Source organism: Trichechus manatus, unplaced genomic scaffold (genome assembly GCF_000243295.1).
Source record: "Trichechus manatus latirostris isolate Lorelei unplaced genomic scaffold, TriManLat1.0 scaffold00138, whole genome shotgun sequence".
In the NCBI taxonomy this organism is placed as follows: domain Eukaryota; kingdom Metazoa; phylum Chordata; class Mammalia; order Sirenia; family Trichechidae; genus Trichechus; species Trichechus manatus.
The window spans coordinates 6,723,077-6,748,277 of NW_004444074.1; the positions used below are offsets into that span (position 1 = coordinate 6,723,077).

Here is a 25,201-nt window from a genome sequence, read left to right on the forward strand (position 1 = left end):
AACTAATTATAACGTAGTTTCTCAACTGGTATCTTTAAATTGAACTAGATAATCTCTAGCAACGAGAAAATCAGGAGGATCCGCGGAAGTTCCGGCCAGCATGCGCTCCGGGCGCAACCACATCCCCTCATCTTCGCTCCCTGGCTCCGCAGTCACAGATCGGGAACCCCTAAACCCTGAAACTCGAGACTCAGGCCCCAGTACCCACGTGGTAGGCCGGGGGCGGAGACGGGTCACGTAACTCCGTCGTTTGCTTGCGCGCCTGCGTGCTGTCGCCAGCTCAAGGACCCGGATTTAAAGAGACAGGAGCTACAACCGTCGTGGGCTGGCAGCGGCCTCTGGGCCCCTGGTCCCGAGGCCTACGGTGTTCGCCGGAGCCGGGAAGGCAGGTGAGAAGCGTCGCAGCGGGCCCGGCTCTGGGAAGGGAAGAGGGCCGGGGTCCGAACCTCGGCGCGGCCCGGATTCAGCTCCTTCGGCTCCTCCCCCGCCCGCCTGCTGAGCCCCGGAGCACACCCTCCGTGACGTGGCGGCCCCCTGGAGCCCACGGGGGCGGTTCGCGGCTCCCCGGGCCCCCCCAACGGGATCTGTGCGAGGGGAGGTATCCCCTTCATTCCCCCGGGCTTGTGTCCTCTAGAGGCTTTCATGGAGGGCGTTTCCGACCCCAGACTCCTCTGCATACTTCCCACGTTGAAGCTGGTGCGCTTGGTGGGACTTTCGGAACCTTTCTCGCTTCCCCTCCGCCTGTCTTGGCCGGATGGAAGAGCGCTTCCTTCCCCAGCCCCACTGGCTTCTGTTCGCGGGTCTCCGCCGGGCTGAACCGGAGGGACTCGGCACTGGGGACACGCCGCCCGGGGCCCGCTTCCCCGCAGCCGGGCCCCCGCACCCAGGACAGTAGACCCAGTTTACTCTCTGAGCGCGTGGCGGGCAGGGCTCTGAGGAAAAACAGCTGCAGGGGTTTCACTCCCAGCCCGTTGCAGCTCACCGGCCTAGCCTGTACTACATTCAGGCCTCAGCGGTTTCCTTCTCGGGTTCCTTTGATGAAATGCTGAGCGCGGCCGTTGGGAGCTGTGGGACCGACAGACAGGTTCCCTCAAAGCAGCATTGTGCCTCCTCGGGGCCCAGCGCCTCTGAGCCGCTTGTCATGTTGAGGGCAGGGCGCTGATGCAGGCCCCTTTAATTATTCCCACTAGGGAGGGGCGGTGACTCCGTACTTCGTTCTGCCAAGGGAGATATTGCAACCTAGCATGTTCTGAGCTCCTAGTATGGGCTTGCCATGCTTTCACACGCCTGATTCTTCGTTTTGGGAGTTAGAAAGACCTTTGTGGATCTTATGAAAGTTATGGAGTTAGAATGACCTTTGTGGGTCTTATGAAAGTTAAGGACCTTCTCTCCAAGAAGAGTACATTCGCAAATATACATATTTTGTATACATTTTCAGGGAGTTCAGAAGCCCTCACCAGCCCATCCATGGACTTGTTTTAATTTTCACAAACACCCTGTGAAATAGGTATTATCGTCCCTATTTTAAAAATAAGAAAACTGAGACTCAAAGAAGTTAAGGGATTTCTCAAAAGTAATTTAGTAAGCTGTATGATCAGATTTGGAGTCCCTAGGGGGGTGTAAGCGTTTAATATGTGTAACACATGCGCTAGTCTGCTAACTGAAAGGTCAGAGGTTCGAGTCCACCCAGAGGCACCTGTAAGAAAGACTTGGCAATCTACTTCCGAAAAATCAACCATTGAAAACCCTACAGAGCACAATTTCTCTGAGGTACATGAGGTCGCCATGATTAGGAGTCCACTCCATGGCAGCTGGTAAACTGGTATGATCCGACTTGAGCTCCCAGGACTCCCTGATTCCAAAGCTCATGTGCTTTCCTCTGCACCACGTTGCACTACGGTAAAGAGAAGCTGACTTTTTATTATAATGCCATAGCAGTTTCATTATAAAGGAGTGTGCAAACTGAAAATAATTTCCAGTATTTTTAAAGTAGAACTATAAAGATTCTTTAGAAAATATGAACAGTGTGTGATGGTGGGGGATACTATCAGATATACTCCCTGTTTCCATATGGATTGATTTATCAGTTCCTTTGACTCTTGCTTTCCATTCCTTCAGCATACCCGGATTCAAGTTGCTGAATTATAAACAGTTGTATAATTGCTTAAAGGATGATTGCTTATAATGAGAGCCAACATTTATTGTGCTCCTGCTGTGTGCCCAACTCTGTTCTAAGAACTTAACCCTTGAAAGAACCCTTTGAGTTAGGTACTGTTACTATCCATACTTTATAAGTGTGGAAACTGAGGAACAGAGAAGTTAATTTACCTACCAAGATACACAGCTAATAAGTGGTTGAATTAGGATTTGAACCCAGGCAGTCTGATTCCAGGCTCTGCTAGTTGCCTCTCAAAATAGGGCTTCTGATTAAATCACAAATCTATATAGAGTGGTTTAGTTGTTTTCTGAGGATGGCATATGTGTTATACTTCACGTTAAAAACTTCATGAACATAGTACAGTTTTTCTTGATGATTGAAAAGGAGCTTCAGGCTCTTGTAACTTTAAGTCTGGAGTGTCAGATATTGCTGATGGCCTGGGAAAATGAATAAGCATTTATGTTATTTGAATTCTTTTAATTGTGATTTACTAGATATGCCTGTGTACATGAGATAATTGAGCACCTTTTGCAAACTGGATTTTGGTATTAGAACTCTTCATCTTATGGAGAAGAAATCTTTAATACTTAGAGAAGCATTTGATTAGTCAGCGTGAAATGTGTATGACTCTGGCCTTTGAGGACAATGGAAGCCTAACTTCTCATTTTTATATCTTACTGTCTCTGCTTTTTATCCTTTCATGCAGCTGTATGACTTTGGCTTTCAAGACCCTCTTCCCACAAAGCCTCCGTGTACTCAGCCGAAAAGAACTGTGCGTATTCCGAGAGCGACATCACCAACCTGACATAAGACAGTTCAGCCAGTGTTCAGAAACAGATCTGATTCATGGGTGCGGCCTCCTCCTGAGAAAAAAGCCTGTTCTATCATTCCAGAGAGGCAGCCTAAGACCACGTGCCACCTGCCTTGTTTTCTCTCCAGGATCGCATGTGGGACTCTGCAGTGGCTCCAGTGAGATGGCCGAGCAGCGGTTCTGTGTGGACTATGCCAAACGTGGCACTGCTGGCTGCAAAAAATGCAAGGAAAAGATTGTGAAGGGTGTTTGCCGAATTGGCAAAGTGGTGCCCAATCCCTTTTCAGAGTCTGGGGGTGATATGAAAGAGTGGTACCACATTAAATGCATGTTTGAGAAACTGGAGCGGGCCCGGGCCACCACAAAAAAAATCGAGGACCTCACAGAGCTGGAAGGCTGGGAAGAACTAGAAGATAATGAGAAGGAACAGATAACCCAGTACATTGCAGGTGGGGTGGAGAAAACTGCTTTTTCATCTTACTGGTGCCAAGAGAAAATACGATAAGGAGAATAGAGTCCAGTTTTTTTTCTTTTGTAGAAGCTATTTATTTGGAAATAATTTCAAACTCACAGAAAAGTTGCAAGAGTAAAAATAGTACAAAGAACAATCATAGTTCCTTTACCCAGATTGACCTGTTGTTAACAGTTGACCCTATTTGCTTTGTCATCTGCATTCACATGCATCCTCTCTTTCTCTCTCTCTTTCCACACACACACACATTATTTTTTTCCTGAACCATTTGAGAGTAACTTGCATACATTGTGGCCCTTTACTTTTAAATGCTTCAGTGTGTGTATCCTAAGAATACGAATACAGGCAGTCCCCTGGTTGTGAACAAGATCCGTTCCTAAATCTGTCTAAGTTGAATTTGTAGGTAAGTTGGAACAAATACAAAGTTATGCAATCAACATAGTGTTAATGGCAACGTCATCCAACTTAAAATGATGGACTATATTCTCCTTCCTCGAGCCTACGAACCGCTGAAGCCACACAATGTTTTCCTGAGTGTCACAGAGTAGTGCGTGCATTCATTATTACGAACCATTGTATTTAACTCAAATTTTAATAATACAATAGGCTTTACAGCAGTCCGTTCTTAAGTACGAGTTGTCTGTAAATTGAACATTCTTAATCCAGGGACTTACTGTATTCTTTTATATAACCATAATGTAGTTATCAACTTTAGGAAATTTATTATCGAGATGACACTCTACCATCTGTATTTCAATTTTGTCAGTTGATAAATGTCTTTTATAGCATTTTTTCCCCTCTAGTACAGGATCCCGGTCTAGGATAGGATTAGGTATTGCATTTAGTTGTCATATCTCTTTGGCCTCCTTAATCTGGAATATTTCCATAGTCTTTCTTTTTCTTTTATGATATTGACATTTTTTAAGAATAGAGTACCCACGACCCTTTATTTTATCTATCATTTTATCTGTATGGACTCACAGATTATTACTTTTTTCCAATGGCTTATAATTCATGACAGTACTTTTGGTACTTGTTCCAAACTTGGCCAATGGAAACCCCTTCAAGCTGGTTTTTTTATGCCCTTGTGACATATCCCCATCTTTTTTTTTTTTTAATGATTTGGACTACCTCTGTACTTTCTTGCATAACAAGATGTTTTTAGGCTCATCTTGTATGAATTCTACCCCAGCCCTGGTATCAGCTGTTTCTCTTAGGAGCTCTCATTCCCATTAGTGGGGAATGGTTTTAGAGACCAAAATCTGAATGCTAGGTATCCTCATTACCACTGGGGTATCTTTGTTTCTAAGCTTTTCCAGCAGACAGCTACAAAATACATGCCAAGAAGCAGTCATTTGAACAGAACAAGGTGATACTGCGTGATTTAAAGTTAAGAAAGGTATATGTCAGAGTTGTGTCCTTTCACCATACTTACTCAGTCTGTTTGCTGAGCAAATATCTGAGAAACTGGACTCTATGAAGAACAACAGAAACCCTGGTAGCGTAGTAGTTAAGAGCTATGGCTGCTAACCAAAATATCGGCAATTTGAATCCACCAAGCACTCCTTGGAACCCCTATGGGGCATTTCTGCTCTACTCTGTCTTATAGGGTTGCTATGAGTCAGAATCGACTCAACGGCAATGGTTTTTTGGTTTTTTTTTAATAACAACAACTTAACAGCATCTAACAACAGACAACACACATAAATACACATACAGACATATGTACATACACAAATACATATACACATGTACGTGCATGTTCAAATATATACACATTAGAAATCTTGAGTTTACACCAATACCTCCAAATCCAGTTAGTCCTTTTTGATTTCAGTGTCCTTATCTGTAAAGTAATATATCTTCAGTTAAATATAATTCTGGTCACTGTGTTGTTAGGTGCCGTCAAGTGGGTTCTGCCTCATAGCGACTCCGTGTACAACGGAGTGAAACAAACAGTGCCCAGTCCTGCACCATCTTCACAATTGTTGCTGTGTTTGAGCCCCTTGTTGCAGCCACTGTGTCAGTCCGTCTCATTGAGACTCTTCCTCTCTTTTGCTGACCCTCTGCTTCACCAAGCATGATGTCCTTCTCCAGGGACTGGACCCTCCTGATAACATGTCCAAAGTATGTGAGACATGTCTCGCCATCCTTGCTTCTAAGGAGCATTCTGGCTATACTTCTTCCAAGACAGATTTGTTCGTACTTCTGGCAGTCCATGCTATATTCAGTATTCTTCGCCAACAGCATAATTCAACAGCATCAATTGTTCAGTCTTTCTCATTCATTGTCCAGCTTTCGCATGCATATGAGGCGATTGAAAATACCATGGCTTGGGTCAGGAACACCTTAGTCTTCAAAGTGACATCTTTGCTTTTTAACACTTTAAAGAGGTCTTTTGCAGCAGATTTGCCCAGTGCAATGTGTTGTTTGATTTCTTGACTGCTGCTTCCATGGGTGTTGATTGTGGATCCAAGTAAAATGAAATCCTTGACAACTTTAATCTTTTCTCCATTTATCATGATGTTGCTTGTTGGTCCACTTGTGAGGATTTTTCTTCTCTTTATGTTGAGGTGTAATCCATACTGAAAGCTGTTGTCTTTGATCTTCATCATTAAGTGCTTCAAGTCCTCTTCACTTACAGCAAGCAAGGTTGTATCCTCCGCATATCGCAAGTTGTTAATGAGTCTTCCTCCAATCCTGATGCCATGTTCTTCATATACTCCAGGTTCTCGGATTATTTGCTACACATACAGATTGAATAAGTATGATGAATGGCTACAACCCTGACATACGCCTTTCTTAACTTTAAACCACACAGTATCCCCTTGTTCTGTTTGAACGACTGCCTCTTGGTCTATGTACAGGTTCTGCATGAGCACAAATAAGTGTTCTGGAATTCCCATTCTTCACAATGTTATCCATAATTTGTTATGATCCAAACAGTCAAATGCCTTTGCATAGTCAGTGAAACACAGGTAAATATCTTTCTGGACGCTGTAGGAGGACTGTAATAGTGGGTATAAAAATGAGCATCTGTCCTTCTGCTTTGAGAGAAAAAAGACTTCCAGGACAAAAAAATTCTCCTTCCCATATATTCCATTCTCAAGCTTCCTACCCAGCCCTGCCCAGCCTTAGCCACTGGCTTCAGCTATTGTTACTTCTTGACCCATCTCTCATTCAGAGGAAGAGAAATACAGTGTAGAGTTAAACTGTCACGTAGCTCAGATAACTCAGCAGCTGGAAATTTTCTTGCCTATGCCAAACCGACATTTTTGTTTTACTTTTTTGTTCATCTCTAAAGTGGGTCAAATTCCACCAAAGTGAAGTCCCCAAGTTTTATCTACTGAAATGTGATTTCTGATTTCCTCTAAGTCCTGTCACTTCTAGAGACTGTATATATGGGATAAGAGGTAGGGAGTGTTAATGAAAATTTAAGTCATTGTTAGAAGCATATAGTAGCTGGATCTTTTGTCCCCAGACAAGTCTCTCTTCCAATTCTCAGTACTCTGTCACCTACAGCCTCCACTCAGAGAAAGACCAGCCAGCTACCAGCCTTGAAGTAGTGTCATGGTAGTGACTTACCAAGCAAGATTCTAAGAGCAATTGATAGATTCATTGGAAGCTTTCTCAGGGATCTTTCACTTACAGATTTCCCCCCCTCCCTTCTTTTGGGGCCCTACAGATCTGTCTTCTAAGGCAGCAAGCACACCAAAGAAGAAAGCTTTTGTCCAGGCTAAGTTGACAGCCACCGGCCAGGTGACGTCTCCAGCAAAAGGCGCCTCTGTAACCAATACTAATCGTCGGAAATTCTCTGGCTTCTCAGGTGAGATAGATTAGAGCTACTTTAGCTGTTATGTGCTTTTATTTACTTTAGCTTTATTTACTGTCCTGTCCTGACTAAGAGTGAAAATTCTGCGCCATCTAGTCTTTCATTGCATAATAATTTGCTGCTTCTGCCTGAGCAGAGACAGGTAATGGCTAATGATTAGTGCTCCACTTGCATTGTATTTCTTTGTACACTTTAATCTCTACTGGGGTAGAGAGATGTTTGTCAAGATTTTTTTTTCCCTTGAAATAGTTACTTGGTCAGATAGAGATTGTTATTATAACCTGTACTTTACTTCCTTGTTTTTTGATTATGAAAGAATTTTGAGAAATTATATCCCTAAACTTGCCTGATCTGGAGCTAAGAGTACAGAAGAAAGGAGATGTCATGCATGGACCACATCCGCCATTTCTCAGTTTTACAGCTATTTGTTTGAAGGGTTGGTGTATTTGTGGAACATGGAGCAGGAGGAAAAAAGGCTCTGAAGGGTATTTGTTTTTTGTTGAGGGGACAAAGCCTAGTGATGAGGCATGTAGACTTTGGAATCTGTCAGCCTGAGTTTAAATCCTGTCTCCAACAACTGTTAGCTGGGTGACCTTGAACAAATTATTTAAACTCACCTGTAAAATGAACAGTTTCTTCACTGGGTTGTGGTGAAGGCTTAAATGAAAGTAGCTGTAAAGCACTTACACAGTGCCTGGTACATAGTAGGCTGCACATAAGTATTCAGAATTCATGTAACAAATATTTTCTGAGCACCTACACTAAGCCCACCACAGCATTAGGCACTGGGAATACAGTGATGACCAAAACACCATCCTGGCCCTCTCATGAAGCTGATAGGCTGCTAGGAAGATAAGCAGTTTCCAGAAATCACTAAGTTAATAAACCCAGTTTGGTATGAGCTATGAGGGAGAAGTATAAACAGTACAGTAAGAGTATGTTATGGGGACCTGACATAGTCTGGAAAGTGAGGGAGGGCTTCTCTGAGAAAGTTTACATTTAAGCTGGAAGTTGAGGAATCACAGTTAACTAAAGGGGTGGATTGTGGCTATTATTGTATTTTCTTGCAGGGTAAATTTTCTTTCCTTTCTCTTCACCTATAATAGATATATATACATGCATATATACACATAGACACACATGGTTTCTTTCATGTGAAGTACAGAATTACTGTCTCACAGATGGGACTCGGGAAAACTTTACAAGGGCATTTGGTGTACAGAGGAGTTGGATATCAATATCATCTATTAGCCTTATATAACGGGTGGCATTAGACTAGGGGCTTTTACATATGTGGTTTCCTTTGTTCTTCAGTTAACCCTAGGAGGTAGTTTTACTAGGCCCAGTTTATGAACGAGAAAGCTGATGTTCAGGTTCATTATGGAGTTAGAATTTGCACTGACGTCTGTTTGACTCCAACACCTGTGCTTTTACCCTACACCCTGTTGCCTCCTTACTGTTGGGAGACATTCTTGTGACTGACTCAGCCAAAGAAAATGAATAAAGCCAAACCACTTAGACTCAGAAATTGTTTTGGGAAATAGCTTTACAAAGTTGAAAGAAGCCTCAACTGGAGGTAAGAAGACTTGGGTTCTGGTCCCAGCACTGTCACTTGACCATTGTTTAACCCTGAGTAAGTCCCTTCAGCATTCTGAGCCTGTGGACCCTTATCTGTGAAACAGGAATGGCAATACCCGCCTTGTCTACTGCACAGTGTTTTCACAGGACTGAAGGAGATGATGTGGCAAAAATGGTACCTGACTCTGGAATTTTCGCTGCTTTCAAACTCTGGGGCTTATTCGTTTGTTTGCTTTTTGTTTAATGGTAGGCCAAAGATAGAAATATGGAAGAGTCCAGGTGGTGGTAAGGACAACATGTTTCTGGAAGGGGCCTGGTCTTGGGGACGGAGTTCAGAAGGAGTTGAGAGAAACATTGTATTCCAGTTACCTTGCAACCTGGCTGAACATCATGCTTTGGAGATTTTGTCCCCTAAAATCCTCCTTAGAGTCCAGGTCAGAGATGAGGATAGATTTATAATTTACAAAGCCCAGACAGGAAGAAGTTTGTATCAGCAGCCGGATTTCTAATGACTCTGCAGCAAGCTTGCAGAATGAAATTTTCTCTGCAGCTGGCCATAAGGAGGTGAGACGGAATCCCTAAAGAGTTGTACATAGTTATTTTTAGGTGTCTGGAGGGAAGCCCTGCTTGTCGATTGATTGCCTTTATTTTGAGAGTAGGAAAGAAAAGAAAGTGGTGATGAGGAGGGGTGGGAGTGGCGAGGGGTTGGGAGTGCAGAAGTGGGATCTGGCTCTGCCACTGAGGAAGCAGGTGGTCCTGGAAGTCTTACCTGGGTCCCATCAGTAAGAGGAGAATAAACTAGATCATCTTTAAGGTTTCTTCCAGCCCTGACAGTCTGCACTGGCAAGGATTTCACAGTGAGTGATGTGTCCCTTGATTTCTTCCTTCTTCCAACTTTTCTGGGATCATCCGTGAAGTGCTCACTCAAAGAGATGGACATCAGCCTGGTCCTCTGCTTGGCTGTGAGGGAGGCCGTTGTTCCTTTGCCACTAATAACTGAGATTTGGGGAAATTATTAACCTACATTTCTTTACCTCCGTTGTTTTTTATTTAACCTGTGAAGCGGGTATAGCGATATCTACCCCAGAGGGCTGACTGGGGGAATTACATAAAGCCACGTATAAAGCACCTACAGAGTGCCTGTTAGTTTTCCTCCTTCCTTTCCTTCTCAGAAAGGCAAATGAGTCATCTCTGCTGTTTCCCTTTTTCTCTCTCCAACAGCCAAGCCCAACAACTTTGGGGAAGCCCCCTCCAGTCCTAACCTTAAGACTAGCCTGTCCTCAAGCAAATGCGACCCTAAGCACAAGGATTGTCTGCTACGGGAGTTTCGGAAGTTGTGCGCCATGGTGGCTGAAAATCCTAGCTACAACACGAAGACTCAGATCATCCAGGACTTCCTGCAGAAAGGCTCAGCAGGAGGTGGGGCTGTGAGCTTCCCAGCTTCATGGGCACACGACCTGTGCTGTTCCATAGGGCCCTGTGATTGGTTTAATGCTCTGTTGTCACTGTCTTGAAATTCATAATAATTTTGAACAAGGGGCCCCACATTTGCATTTTGTACTGGACCCCACAAATTATGTAGCCAGTTCTGCGCAGGGCACTTTGGCGTCTGTCTTCCTCTGCCCTTATTGTGTCCACAGGAAGCCAGAAGGACCCATCCTATTTGACCAATAGGAAAATTCACTGTCCTGCATTTTTTATTAGGTTTTTGTGAACCACACGCATAGCTTGACATGGAATCTTCCAACTGTTTCTTTCATTCATCTAACAAGTAGTCCCTGAGTGTAATACGCTCGTTACTGGGCCCCTGAAGTGATTGTCACGGGTCTGGCTTGCGGGAGTTCATCCGCAGGCTAAAGGGGAGGCAGACGCTTAAACCACCAGCCACTGAACTGTGAGGCCTGTACTACAGTAGTGATATGCACAGGGCATTATGGGAACACAGGCAGTGATATATACAGTGTTTCAGTCCAGAGTCTCTGCTTCCTTGAGTTTATGTATTTATTTAAGCTGCATTTCTCAAGAACAGTTCCTTTCTCTGTGTCTCCAGATGGTTTCCACGGTGATGTGTACCTAACAGTGAAGCTGCTGCTGCCGGGTGTCATTAAGAGTGTTTACAACCTGAATGATAAGCAGATTGTGAAGCTTTTTAGCCGCATTTTCAACTGCAATCCAGATGACATGGCACGGGACCTAGAGCAGGTCAGAGGAAGGCAAGGGTGGGCAGCATTCCAGGTGGGGTTCTGCTAAGCCAGGCACCTGCAGCCTCTTATTTCTGGTTGGGGTGCATACTGTTTTAGGAAACGGAAACCCATTCAAGCAAGCTTCCACTAAGGGGGAGCTGGATTTAAGGCTACAGCTATTAATTTCACAAGTTTCTGAGAACTGAAAACATGCTACTGCTGAGTCACGCAGGGTCTGGAGCTAGAGAGTCAGGCTTTGAGACTTCCCTCTGTCTCTTCTGGGGCTGTGGTTCTCAGGGTTGATTTTTCTTGCTCTTCACCCCTATAGCTTGGGCTTAATCATCCAGCCTTGGTTTGGTCCTCATTCCAGACTTGGCACCATGGGAAATTTCCATTCAAGAACCTCTGTTATCTGATGATCATATTTGTCTCTTAGTTTAAATTCTTGAGCAGGAATCAAATTGGGTCAGCCCTCGATCACTTGTGTTTCTTCTCAGCTCAGGCAGGTAGGCAGAGCCTATGGTGGATAGAGGTGCCCCTTCCAGGAACTATGGCTGAATATATTCTCTAAGAAGTGAGGTAGATGTGTGTGAGTTGGGGACAGGAGCCATGATTGAAATCTCCGATTCATCTTAGTCCGGGGTGTTGGAAGGTATACTTGGCCACCTTGGGACTGCAGCAATGGCATTTTGGTTTTTGGAGACAGGGTGACGTGTCAGAGACAATCAGAGTCTTCTTTGAGCAGAGCAAGTCTTTCCCCCCAGCTGCCAAGAGCCTCCTCACCATCCAGGAGGTGGATGAATTCCTCCTGCAGCTCTCTAGGCTCACGAAGGAGGATGAGCAGCAGCAGGCCCTGCAGGACATCGCCTCCAGGTCGGGGCTGCCCCCGTCAAACAACACCCAGTGGGGGTGGGCCTGGGGAGACAGAATCACCTGGGAAGGAAGGTTTGGGGCCCAGAGTTCTTCAGAGACCAAGTTGAATGTGCCTTATCCCCCTAGGTGCACAGCCAATGACCTTAAGTGCATCATCAGGTTGATCAAACACGATCTGAAGATGAACTCAGGTGCGAAACACGTGTAAGTACCAGCTCCTCTGACAGCCTCAGCTGTCAGCTTCCTTTGTTGCCAGCTGGTGTCAGACCTTTGGAGTTCCAGTCTGGATTTGAATCTTGGTTCCACCTTTTTACTTCCGGTGGGACCTGATCATTCATTTGACCTTCCTCAGCCTTTATTTTCTTATATGTAAGATGGAGATACCTTTCTTAAACAGAGTGGCTAAAATTGAAAGTATATGAAGGAACTATCCCAGCACCTGTAGAATATGTTCAGTAAGTATAATCTGAGTTTCTTGCCCGCTCTAACCCCTTCCTTTGCTAAGGCAGCATCCAAGCAGGCACAATATCTCACAAAAGCTGAATTTTCAAAGAGCTTTTTCTCTTCCTGTGAAAGTCTTTAGACAATAGAACACAGCCCTTTCCCCAGGTATTAGGATCCCTGCTCTCTCTCTGAGGACAGACACTGCTTTCAAAAGCAATAGGGTCAGAGGCAGTGGTTTTTGTTTCCTTGCTCCTGTCCCTCTTGACAGGTTAGATGCCCTTGACCCCAATGCCTACGAAGCCTTCAAAGCCTCACGCAACCTGCAGGACGTGGTGGAGCGGGTCCTTCTCAATAAGCAGGAGGTGGAGAAGGAGCCAGGCCAGAGACGAATGCTGAGCGTCCAGGCCTCGCTGATGACCCCTGTGCAGCCCATGCTGGTGAGGAGCACTGCTCTCCTACTCTTCTCTCCAAATGCCATACCCTCTGGGTGGAATCTGAATGTTGATAGTTCTTGCAAGTCGATGGAAGGAGTTTGGGGGAGAAAGGGTGGGAATGCAGAGGGGCATTTCCTAATGGGGAAGTGAAGGCAAAGATAGTGTGATCTAGGGGAAAGATCTGAACTCTAGTCCCAGCTCTGCCCCCAACAAGCTATGGAATCTTACATGAGTTACTTAGCCTCTCTTGGTCTTCAGTTTCCTTGTGTAAATGACATCTGAAATTCTCTGAAGCATCTGCCTGGATTGGTTTAGCTGTCATCTTGTCTGGAGGCAGGTGGATGTACTAAGTAACTCCTGAGGTTCTGTGACATGCCCCGAAGTTACTTTGAGGGTTGGTGGCAGAGCCAGACTTTCTGTGCCAAGACGACTCAGACCTCTTTTTCTTCTGGGAAGAGAGGTAAGGAAGCTTAAGGTCAGCTCTGAAAGAGATCATCTTGATCCTCTGCTTATTTCATGAGAAATGGGATTTACTTTTCCCAGGACCCACCGCACACACTGCCATGCCTACCTGTGAGGTCCTTTCGATTTTTCCAGTGGTGTACAATGCTGTTTTTGAAAGTGCATTATACCAAAGGTTTGGTTTACAGATCTATGTTCTGTAGTGTTCCATCTTTCCTGGGAATATGGGACAGCCAGCACCAAAAGTAGAGAGATTGCCATCCCAGGGATGGGACCCCAGTCACCTGCAGTAGCAGCCTTTCTGGCTTTTATAGGAATTCTTTCTGGTGTCTGTTCTACAGCCTGTCACTTGAAGAGTGGCATGGATTATATAGCTTAGTGGTTAACCACAGAGGCTTTGGAGTCGGGCCTAGATTCGAATCTCATTCCTGCCATTTACTAACTATATAACCTTAATAAGCAAGTACTTAACCTCTCTGCACTTCAGTTTTCTCATCCTTAAAACGAATACAGTAATATCTATGCTTAGGGTTGTTTCAAGGATGACATGAGATAGTGTATGGGATCTGGCACGTACAGATGCTCAGAAAATGGAAGCTATTGTTATTTGAGTCCAGAATGGTATGGGTATGTGAACAGGCAAGCCTGTGTCTGGAATGGCCTGTCCTAGGAATCCTTGATCACTGTCACCCTGCCAGCCTCACTGTCACCTGCAGTCTTTAATCTTAGCTCTACCTACCCCCTGTGCTAAGATAAACCCATGTGTTTAATAATAACTCATAGGCCCTACAAGATCCTAAATTACTGAGAAAAAAAATGAAATGCTTTACTATTGGAACTTTATGTTCTGTACCATAATGACATTCATATTCCTCCAAATGCAAGCTCCTGTGTCAACTCTGGTGATGCTTTATACCAGAATACGACATTGCCAGACTTTTCCATTCCCATCACCTCTTCAGTGGACTCCCTGAGCATGCTCTCTGGGCAGTCAGTCCCCAGGACCTGGGCTCTGTCCTGACTAGCCCAGTCCTGGCCCTTTGGCTCTCCCTGTGAGCAGCACCTCATTATCGGAAGAGCACCCTTACGTCTCCAGGCTTTGCTTTCCCCACCCCAAGGCCGAGGCCTGCAAGTCCATCGAGTACGCGATGAAGAAGTGTCCCAACGGCATGTTCTCTGAGATCAAGTACGATGGGGAGCGAGTGCAGGTGCATAAGAACGGGGACCACTTCAGCTACTTCAGCCGTAGCCTCAAGCCTGTCCTACCTCACAAGGTATAAGTCCCTTCCTTTCTGCCCGGACTGTCTTTCTCCTTCCTGCCTCTGAGAATCTTAGGGCTGGAGTTCCATAGCCATTCCAGCTCAGGTACACAATAGGGATTTATTTTATATTTGTCAAATGAATGAATGAATTCATTTATTCATTTCTGGAGGGGTTGCTCAGCAGGGACAAGCAAAGAGCCCAGAACGGGGCTAGTCAGGACAGAACCTGGACAGTAATATTTCCTCGCCATGGCGATGTTGGGGCAGAGAGGTCAGTGGTGAGTGAGCTGCAGCTCTCAAGCGTCTGTGTCCTGTGTGCCCCCTGCGCTGGGTTAAGGCTCATGTGCAAGGGGCTGCTTGACTGCAGTCTATTAATTTATTCAGCAGGTGTCTGTCAAGTGTTTAGTCTGTGCAAGGCACTGTTCTAGGTAGTAGGCATATAGCAGAGAAAAAAATGGACAGAAGCCCGGGCCCTCATGGAGCTTACGTTATATGTGAACACAATCCTGTGGGGACATCTGGAAGCCCAGCTGTGGTGTGTAGCAGTGAAAGAATCAGGACATTGAGAACCTCACTCCTCAGCCCTCTAAGGTCCTGGGGCCACTATGAGCCTTTGGGGGGTCTTCAGGAAAAAGCAGCAGGAACATCTGGCTCCATGGACATAGAACTCCTGCCCTGCTGCTGTCTTCTTTCCTAGCTCAGTATGGTGTCAGAGCCCTCAGGGGTGAGGCCATGCTGTGTGGCTCATGTCCTTATCCACGTCTTGCCTTTTCGTTGGAACACTGAGGACAAAGCCGTCGGCCATTTGTTGCAGGCATTTAAGGGGAGACCTAAGCAGTGGCCTCCCTGTGGCGTATTAACCAAGGTTCACTTGTTCTGTGGGGCCCAGGAAGACTGGTGAGGAACTGCTCCTGGTGGGTCACTATTTAATGGGCACCTCCTGTTACACAGAGAGAAGTTTGAGCACAGCTTTCCAGAATTAAAACCCCTTCCTTCCCTGCTTTCCCTTATCCAAGCTTCGTTCATTGCTTGCCTCTCCTGTGCTTTTGGTTCTTTTAAAGGGCTGGGTTAGGGATTAAGGAGAGTGGGGTAGATGTGCAGACCTTTCCTGCTCCTGCTGCAAGCATCCTGGGTAATGATGGCCTGTGTACCCGCTCCAGATGAGGAATTGGACCACAGACGTGCTTTCTGGACCCCATTGCTGGTATCAGTTGGCAGGGCTGCCTTGGGTTACAGCAGGGCCTTTCTCTGTCTAACTGCCTTGATCAGCAAAAACCCAATTCCAGACAGCCTTTCTTACTCATTCTGAACTATAGCTGAGGGTTCAGAGCTCCTGCTCAGACAACGTCCTGCTCACTTTTCCTTGCTGCTCCTGAGGTCCATTTCTTCCTTTCTGTCTTCTTTCCAACCAGTCTGTTCTCCCCACAACCGGTCCACAGCCTGATACCTGCCATCTTATGCAGCAGGCACAAATCTCTGCCTGCATGTGAGCTGGCCTTCCACATGCTGTTGTTCTGTGTTCTTCTGTGTCCTTCCAGGGCCTGGGCTTTGCTCTCTGTGGCTGGGCTTCAGGTTCCTGCTGCCCATTCATCCCCGACCTAAGTGACCCTTCTGCCTCCAGGTGGCCCACTTTAAGGACTACATCCCCGAGGCTTTCCCTGGGGGCCACAGCATGATCTTGGACTCTGAAGTGCTCCTGATAGACAACAAGACAGGCAAACCTCTGCCCTTTGGAACTCTGGGAGTGCACAAGGTACTGGCTGATGGCTGAACGTGCGAGGGCAAGAATTCGAGTGCGTGTGTGTGTGCTGTCTGTATGGGGAGGAGCGCACCCTTCTTTAGAGTAGGGCTTATTCTTCACCTCTGAACTGTTGCCAAATTTAGCCCTCAGCTGAGACATGTCCTTTTTTTTGCATAAGAGGAACTGGTGTTGGGAACCAGCTTATATTTGGGTTGGTTTCCATCCAGCAGCATCTGCTGAATGCCTTTGTGGCAGCCCAGGGGTGTCAGAGCACAAACAGGAGTGTTTCCATGAGGTGCTTTCAAGGGCCTCCAGAAGTGGCCTGGTCTCTGTTTTTTAGCCCTCTTAACTTTTGTCCCTTATCTACTTATTGCCTCATTTTCCCTTACAGAAAGCCGCCTTCCAGGATGCTAATGTGTGCCTGTTTGTTTTTGATTGTATGTACTTCAATGATGTCAGCCTGATGGACAGGTGAGGTTGGCTAGCATCTTTAAGCCCACGAACTACCAGGAATCTCTTCATTTCCTGGGGAGGAGATGGAGAATCCAGGTTGGAAAGGAGGGACAGGAAGGGGCCTATGCCTGTTTGTGCCCAGGAGCTGGCAGGAGCAGGGGCAGGAGGGAGCTGAGAGGTAGCATAGCAGCTACACTGCTCACCTCCCTACTCAGCATGAGGAAGAGCTGCTGTGTTGACTGCATCTCCTGAGAGCTTGAGTCACAGAGGGAACCCAAACCCCCAGAGAAGTGTCTCTGCCACAGCACACTGGAGTGTTGCAGGGAATAGACTGTGAGCACCGAGGGGTTTCCATTATTTCTCTTAACAGCACCCGTAGGGGCATAAGGCAGATGTATTTCAGCTCAGAGGTTTTGATTTTAGAAGAGACTGCCATCAGGAAGCTCCTGATTGTAGGGGAGGCTGTGGGTGGGACAATCTTAGGGAGAACTAGTTAGCTGCGTCAAACTCTTGGGCCCAAGAAACCTCTATCAGCCCCTTCCACACTTCGAAATGTTGTCTCTGCCCGACTTCTGTCGCTGTTACCTACACCTTGAGTGTGGAAGGGGAAGGACATAGAAGAGAGAAAGAATTGTTGGAGGTAAGAGTTGGGGTTTAGGCTTCAGGTCTGAGTCACTCAGCCTTAGGGTTGAGGTGCAGCAAGGTGCAGGGGTTAAAAAAATGAGAGTCTCAGTCATTTTTCATGTGAGACCAGGATTTATAAAATCTGTTTGGGCTAGAGGCCAGTTCTTCCTTGGCTCTGGGGGATAAGGTAGAAATAGGAATTAAAACTATGCAGTGGCTCTGTGCCACAGCTTATAACTGTCCATCTTCAGCCAAGATGGAGCCTACAGCCCTAGGCAGGCAGAGCTGTTACACACGGGGGCTTTAATCCACGTCAGACCCTCTCATGAAGCAACAGTTGTATCATTGTGCCCCTTCCCTCCTCAGAACTCCAACAGGGGTGGGAGACATCTTGGCCTTGACCTCAGCTCTCCTGTCCGTCTTAGGCCTCTGTGTGAGCGGCGGAAGTTCCTTTACGACAACATGGTTGAAATTCCCAACCGGATCATGTTCTCAGAAATGAAGCAAGTCACGGTGAGCGAAGACTCCACCCTGGGCAGGGTCCTAGTGGTTGGGAAGCAGGGCAGAGAACCCCTTGGGTCAGATGTGACGGGAGAATGAATCTTAATCATCTCTCTTAGGGGGTCTGCTGATGTTTTTGCCTTCGGCTGTTTCATAGGTTGTCTACTAGTTTCCGCCCAGAAGGGCAGGGCAAGACCTGTCCTTCCTAGGTAGACACTGTATGTCTCAAGGCACCCTAAGCCACTGCAGCTCCCTGGTTGGGGGTCTCCCTGCTCTGCAAAGTCTGCCCCTTGTATTCAAGTTCAGATGTTTCCAGTGGACACTCCATGTGAAAGGGGACACCCTGCACCTCACTCCCACGCCCTCTCTCCTCTCACATCAACCTTGGACATCTCTCCTGTTGTCCCCCAGAAAGCTTCGGATTTGGCTGACATGATAAACCGGGTGATGCGCGAGGGGTTAGAGGGGCTGGTGCTGAAGGACGTCAAGGTAAGGCGGTCACGGCCATGACTTTCTCTTGAGATACTCTGTCTCCCCTGAGCCTTTCCAGCCCTGGCCAGGAGAGGGCAGCAGTGGTCTTGGCTAGATGGGGTGGGTGCTGAGGGGAGCCTTTCCAGGGGTTAGACTTGTCTGTTCTGGATCTGTGGAGCCCTGTTGGCACAGCGGTTAAGAGCTACGGCTGCTAACCAAAAGGTCGGCAGTTCAAATCTACCAGCCACTCCTTGGAAACCCTATGGGGCAGTTCTACTCTGTCCTATAGGGTTGCTGTGAGTCGACATTGACGCAATGGCAATGAGTTTGGTTTGGGTTCTAGATCTGGAGGGGGGGTTTGCGCGTATCTTCTGTAGTACCTGGAGCCTAAGGGGTCTTCCCCTCAGAATAGCCTCGGCATTGTAGTAGGGCTGTTATATAGCAGTGAACAAGAAACCCCACCTTCCTAGAGTTTCCGTTCTAGTTCTTGGTCTCTCTCTTGCTTCCCCTCAGAGTCCATATGAGCCTGGGAAGCGGCACTGGCTGAAAGTGAAGAAGGACTACTTGAACGAGGGGGCCATGGCTGACACGGCTGACCTGGTGGTCCTTGGGGCCTTCTATGGGCAAGGGAGCAAAGGTCAGGATGGCCTGTAGCCTCTGGGATGGTGCTTCTTTGGAAGGCTCTGCATGGGGCACAGCCTGGCCTTTTTCCTGCCTTGACCTGCCAACACAGCCAGTCATGATTTCCAGAGTCCTGGGATCTGGGGCTCCAACCTGGCCCATGTCACCCCAGCAGGGACAGCTGGGAGCTACAGGCTTGGGCAGGGAGAAGTCAGGCAAGAATCTCGTACGCTAGCTTGGCACAAGGAAGCGCACCACCAACCATTTCTTCGGTCCCTGATAGCTTTATCCTCAGGAAAAACCTCCATTTCCTAACTGGAGGGAAGCTGGTGCCTGAAGAACTAATACTTTTAGGCAGTCTACTATGTTGTCAAGCACTGTTCCATCCCTTTTAATCTTCACCAGAGCCCTACAAGATAGGTATGCTTACCCCTATTTTACTGAAGAGGAAATTGGGGCTCAGAAGGGTTACGCTGAAATTGCACAGCTAGTGAACTCTGACACTAAGCCCAGACCCAGGCCCTTTCCTCTCCACCAGGCTGCCTATCACTGGGCATGTGGGGCTCTGCTGGGGACTCCGAGGGCTGGCAGAGCTGGCTGCCTAGCCCTCCAGCGTAGCCTGTACTCCTCACCAGGTGGCATGATGTCGATCTTCCTCATGGGCTGCTACGACCCTGGCAGCCAGAAGTGGTGCACCGTCACCAAGTGTGCAGGCGGCCACGACGACGCGACGCTCGCCCGCCTGCAGAAGGAGCTGGACATGGTAAAGATCAGCAAGGTGAGGACAGGACCAGCGTGGCCCCAGCCTCTGGACTGGCCGTCATTACTGAGACAAGACTGCAGGTATCATCTGTCTCCCCAGAGAGGAGAGCTGTTGCTTTGCCATGGGAGCAGTACAGGCCCTCAGAGTCTCTGAGTGCCTACCTTTTGGAGTAGTCAGAGGACATTGTCCTGAATGCCCTCTAGGCCACGCCCCAGCCGAGCAGGAAGGATCATGCGGCATGAGGGGCACCTCTTCTCAAATCCCATCACCAAGAAAGATTAAAGCCTTGTTCCAGCTTGGGAACAGCCCAGGACAGCATCTTTTCTCTTCCAGGACCCCAGCAAGATACCCAGCTGGCTGAAAATCAACAAGATCTATTATCCTGACTTCATTGTCCCAGACCCAAAGGTACCAGCCCTGTGGCATGGGGTGCTCCAGGCCACAAAATTAGCTTGCAAGTTCACTAGTGCCACAGAGAAGCCATTTCAACCCAGTGGTGGGGATCTGGATTATTCAGCCAAATGACAGGCATAGGGGGACCAGTCAATACTGAGGAATTGTCATCAACGGAATGTTACCATCCCCTAGTCACAGAGGGTCTGTTCTAGAAGCAACCTGGCACAATCCCTCCTGGTACTGACAGAGAAACTGAGGACCAGAGAAGAGGCAGGACTTCCCTAAGGTCATATAGCAGCAGCAGTAGGACTAGAACCCAGGTTTCCTGTTAGCCCAGTCCTCGTTTGGTTTTGACTGTTCTGTGTTGCCTGTGGCTGGTTGGGAGGTGTTTTCTTAACCAGTGACTAACCTGCCCATCTTGCTGCTGACAGAAAGCTGCCGTGTGGGAGATCACAGGGGCTGAGTTCTCCAAATCTGAGGCTCACACAGCTGATGGCATCTCCATCCGATTCCCTCGCTGCACTCGAATCCGTGATGATAAGGACTGGAAATCTGCCACTAACCTCCCCCAGCTCAAGGTGCCAACTCTTTGGCTGTGTGTGTCCTTCCGCCTGTTATCCCAGCCTTGGACCCTTGGGCTTCTGGCCTGTCCACATGTCCGCTGTCTTCTCCTTTGTCCCACTCCACTGAGGCAGGGCAAGGAGGGCCAGTTAGAAAGGGAGCCCAGACGGTTGCAGGGCCGGGAGCAGCAGCACCAGGCCTCCCACTGCCTCCGAGTGCAGTAGGCCCCGCTGAGCAGCCGTGTCCTAGAAAGTAACAGCTCCCTCGCTCTCACAGCCTCCTTGTGAGGGGTTGGCCCAGGTGAGAGTCCCTACTCTACTGACAACTGAGGTGCAGAGCTTTGCACCCTGATTTCTCAGGATACAGAGCCAAAGTTTGGGAAAGCGCCCAGGAAGCCAGTTCCTTTTGCTGCCATCATTTTTTCTCACTTCTCCTCCCCAGACACATGCACCTCAAACATCACACAGACTGCCTCTGGGGGGGGCCTGGGGCCGGGAAGAGAATGATACCCTGCTCCGTTTCCGTCCTCAGGAACTGTACCAGCTTTCCAGGGAGAGGGCAGACTTCACTGTAGTGACCGGAGATGAGGGGAGCTCCAGCGCAGGGGGCAGCAATGGGGAGAACGGGGGCACCTTGGGGCCTGCTGTGTCCCGCAAGGCCCCCACAGCTTCCTCCAACAAACCCTCAGCCAATGCCAAGAAGGCCGAAAGGAAGCTCAGTAGCCCCAACAGCAAAGGCGGTAAGGGAGGGGCTGGGGGATGAAGAGGGTAGTGTGAGGGGCAGAAGGCCCATCCCCTTCCCCTGGGGAACCAGGAGATCTAAGGGCAGGGACCCACTCTGGGATCATGTGATTCTCTGCGTCCGCTGCAGCTAGCATTGCCTGCATCCCTGTTGTGTGTCCCGCCACGGGCCAGAAGCTGCTCTATTAGGCACCCTGTGTCTGCTAAGTAAACCTGAATGGCAGTACCCTGGGAGGGCGGGTCTGACCTGGGGAGAAAGGCATTTGAACTAAAGGCTTAGTGTTAACTCTTCCCTCTCCTGTCACCCACACTCGTGGCAGAGGAAATGCTTAGCCCTTCCCTTTGCTGCCCTGGCTTCAGGGACCATTATCAGCTCCCTCATCCTTGCTTTAGTTCTTACCCTTAGCTCTCTTCCTCAGGCGACAAGCTGACTGCAAAGCCTTCCCCTGTGAAAGTGGGAGAAAAGCCAACCCTGAAGCCTTGTCCCATGAAGGTGGGAGAAAAGCGGAAGGCTCCGGACGAGGCTCCGTGCCAAGCAAAGGTGAGGGTGAGAACAGCAGTGCACCAGGGGCTAGTTTGGCCCAGAGCCTCATGTCCCCAGCCCTGCAGCCCGTGAGCTTTGAAAGAAGATGAGCAGAAGTGTTCTCAGGGACACTGGCTAAGCCCTTCCCCTCCTGCAGCTGCTCCTCCGTCCTGGGCAGGGCCAGCGGTGCTGCTGCTCCACCCTGTGCCCTGTTATTGCCTTGCAGAGGCGGCCAGCCAGCAAGCAAAGAGGAAGGAGAGCTGTGCCAGCAGGCAGGAGATAGAACAGCCAGCCTAGCTGAGAGAGGCTGCAGGAACTGCCCAGCTCCTGGCCCCAATCACAATTGACATTAAAGGGGAGAAAGCCCACTCTGGGTGTGGGAGTACAGCAGTGTGAGTTTGTGATTGGGCAGGACCAGAGCCAGCCAGCCAGGAGTGGGGAGAGAGGGCACTGGCTTGGTGACTGTCTTCCACCTTTATACGCGCTCGTCAGCCTTTGATTTAGCCACATCTGTTGAGCACCTACAGAAGCCGGGAACTAGGCTGAGTACTGGCCCAACCCCGCGGGAACTGTTACCCCGCAGGGCAGATAGAGAAGTAAACACAGGACCACTGTACACTGTGATCCCCTCCCACCCCCACCAGAAGTCTGGCAGCTCAGGCCCTGCACCAGTTCCCAGCAGGCCTGCAGAACCTTTCCCATCCCTCTTCCTCCCTGATGCCCTTGCGCCCATTCAGAATAATGAGCAGGGCTCTGACCCTCCCTGCTCTCAGTCTAGCCTAGTTCTGCAGAGGGGACTTGGCTCTCTCTCCAAGGAATATCACTGAGTCTGGGGCATTGGTCTGAGAGCCACTGGATGGCTCTTGAGGAATATACTTGTCCCTTCTCCAGAGAGCTGTTGGCACCATCAGGGTTCCACACGTGGAGCCCGTCCCCTCCTTTGCCCTTTCCCCTAGGCGGGTGGAGGGGAGTGTCAGTCCTGTGCCACTTGGGAGTGGCTGGAGGATGGGGGTTTGATTGCCTCTCTCCAGTAGACTCCACTAGCGTTCTGGCCTCTGGGTTCCCTAGTCTCTGCCCCTGGCTTTAGCCCCCTTCCTCTCTGTGCTGTACTGATCTGGGCGGAGGCCTCACATCCAGCCCAGGCCCTTCTGGCCCCACCTGACCCTTCTGCACTTGCAGGTGCTGCTGGACATCTTCACTGGGGTGCGGCTCTACCTGCCGCCCTCCACACCAAACTTCAGCCGTCTCAGACGCTACTTTGTGGCATTCGACGGAGACCTGGTACAGGAATTTGACATGGCCTCCGCCACACATGTCCTGGGCAGTGGGGACAAGAACCCCGAGGCCCAGCAGGTCTCTCCAGAGTGGATTTGGGCATGCATCCGGAAACGGAGACTGGTAGCTCCCTGTTAGGACAGCTGTCTTCCCTTTCCCTCAAGCTACCCTGTCCCCTTCCACATTACTGGACTGACTCAGGCAGCAGAGGAACAGTGTAGGGTGGGGATGGACTTTCTTCCCCAAGCAATGCGTCTTCCAAAACCCACCAACTGTTCATGGTCATCTTCTGGACCATAAATTAGTTGCTATGGGTCCCACAAGTGAAATCCGTTTCTCTTGCTGGTTTAAATAGATCTTTCAGATCTGGGTGCTGGTTTTGTCCTCTTTTTTTCTTTAAAAAGCAGCTTAGTTTAGGCGGGGGGTTAATAAATACCTTGCAGTTGTCGCTGTCCTCTCACCACCTGCACCCCCTGTAATTTCCCGGGCAGTTAAAGAAGTGAAGGCTGCATTACTAAACTCTGGTCACAAAGCTCACCCTTGCAGAAGTCTTCTCACTCACCCCCTTTATGTCCTGGCTTATCTTAAAGTTGTATTTAGAAGACTGCCATCAGAAATCCATTTTTTATTTGGAAAACTTGTATTCAGCCTGGCTTCTTTTGCCAGGAATGAAGCCTCATTTGAAAGAAAACAAAATGAACTTTTATGACTTGATTCTCTATTTTCCTATTACAATCTGTGAGTCCCTGGTTTGGAGGGGAGGGGACTAGGATCAGGTAGGAAAATAGGGCCTTTGTGAAGAGGAGGGATGTTATTTGGGCTACTTCTCTGGGGGTGATAGTACCGCTCCAGGAGGCTCTCCCTCCTCAAAATCTAGAAACAAGACTGCTCTTTAAGAATAAAAACCTTTACCTGAGGACAAATAGACACTGCCTGCTTACAAACAATGGCTCCTGAGGATGATTTATTTGAATAGAAGACAATTTAGTATAAATGTAAGTGGTGTTCAGTAGAACTTTCTGTGACAGTGGAAATATCCTGAAAGTCTGTATTGTCTAATGTGGTAGCCACTAGGTACATATGGCTGTTGAGCACTTGAAAGGTGAGGAACTGAATTTTTTATTTCAAATTTAAGTATTGGACAACACAAATGTAGGCAGACCCAGTTCAAATCCCAACCCTGAAATGTAATAGTTCTGTGATGTTAGCAAGTTACTTAACATTTGAGCCTCCACTTCCCCAGGTAGAAGTGGGATAGGAATTACACCTAAATGTGTAGAGTTAAGCGAGGTCCAGTACGTTAAGGCTTAGCACAGAGCCTAGGACACTGTTATCAAGAGTGGAGAAAACCAACACTGGTGTGTATGTCCAGATCCTACTCAGGAGAGAGGGCCCTGCCTGTGACATCAGCACTCTCATCAGTCACCATCTGGTTAGAGCCTTTTAGTAGCTTTCATGTCCTACTTCTGTTGACTCCTGTCCGTTCTCCTTATTATCAACAAACTAGCAGGCTTACTTGCCCATCTGCTGTGAGTTAGGTTAATGGGACTCGCCCTCTGAAACCTACTTGAGTATCTAGGCCTGTGAGATCAAGGACCACTGCCTCCCTCCGACTGGTGCGTTCACCCAAGGTGATAGCTGTGAGGCCACTTGCCAGTCAGCTTGGAGGCTAACTTTAACCCAACTGGCCTCCACCTACTGTTTAAAGGGCGGGGGGCGGGGGTGTCCTGACTCCAGCCTGGGACATTTGCTGTTTTGAATAGGCACCATTCAGTCTGGCTTCAGTATTGAGAATCAAGACACTCTTTATTCCATCCTCTGTGGAGACAAAAGCTTCTCCTCCTTTGAGCAATGACCTACATTGATTTACATCCCCCTCTCCAGCCTCAGGCCAAGCAGCTGGACAGGCAGGAGAAAGCTCACCCCTTGGGACCCTGCCAGAGGACACCGCACTGCCCTCTCCGGCCCGGCTGACAGACCCAGCCCTACCTGCCCTCCTTACTGGTTGCTTACATGCAAGGGG

General features: G+C 48.3%; 1 protein-coding gene across 4 annotated transcripts; it reads left to right on the forward strand.

Annotated features, from left to right (window-relative positions):
* On the forward strand, positions 1-24,901 carry LIG3 (DNA ligase 3). 4 transcript variants are annotated; one of them, XM_004385420.3, is made up of 20 exons: positions 1-389; positions 2,865-3,418; positions 7,127-7,267; positions 10,073-10,270; positions 10,902-11,053; positions 11,741-11,907; positions 12,034-12,111; positions 12,620-12,788; positions 14,366-14,521; positions 16,131-16,262; positions 16,642-16,721; positions 17,753-17,840; positions 18,240-18,317; positions 18,813-18,936; positions 19,556-19,698; positions 20,017-20,091; positions 20,511-20,657; positions 21,172-21,379; positions 21,800-21,921; positions 23,083-23,623. In XM_004385420.3, exons 2-20 carry the CDS (start codon positions 2,869-2,871, stop codon positions 23,314-23,316), a joined length of 3,042 nt encoding a protein of 1,013 aa, XP_004385477.1. In that variant the 5' UTR covers positions 1-389; positions 2,865-2,868; the 3' UTR covers positions 23,317-23,623. The 4 variants fall into 4 exon arrangements, with proteins under 4 accessions (XP_004385477.1, XP_004385478.1, XP_023595436.1 ...); XM_004385421.2 differs by lacking the exon at positions 23,083-23,623 and adding an exon at positions 22,130-22,558 and having other exon boundaries at positions 271-389; XM_023739668.1 differs by lacking the exon at positions 1-389 and adding an exon at positions 1,016-1,899 and having other exon boundaries at positions 23,083-24,901.
* The last annotated feature ends 300 nt before the right edge of the window (positions 24,902-25,201 follow it).

What these genes read in the sequence shown, in the direction of transcription:
- LIG3 (XM_023739668.1), top strand. Translation starts at nt 1,868, where the DNA reads ATGTGCTTTCCTCTGCACCACGTTGCACTACG. An exon ending in TGGCACGGGACCTAGAGCAG is followed by an intron (nt 11,054 to 11,740) that starts GTCAGAGGAAGG and finishes TTTTGGAGACAG; the next exon opens with GGTGACGTGTCAGAGACAAT. An exon ending in CCCCTGTGCAGCCCATGCTG is followed by an intron (nt 12,789 to 14,365) that starts GTGAGGAGCACT and finishes CCCCACCCCAAG; the next exon opens with GCCGAGGCCTGCAAGTCCAT.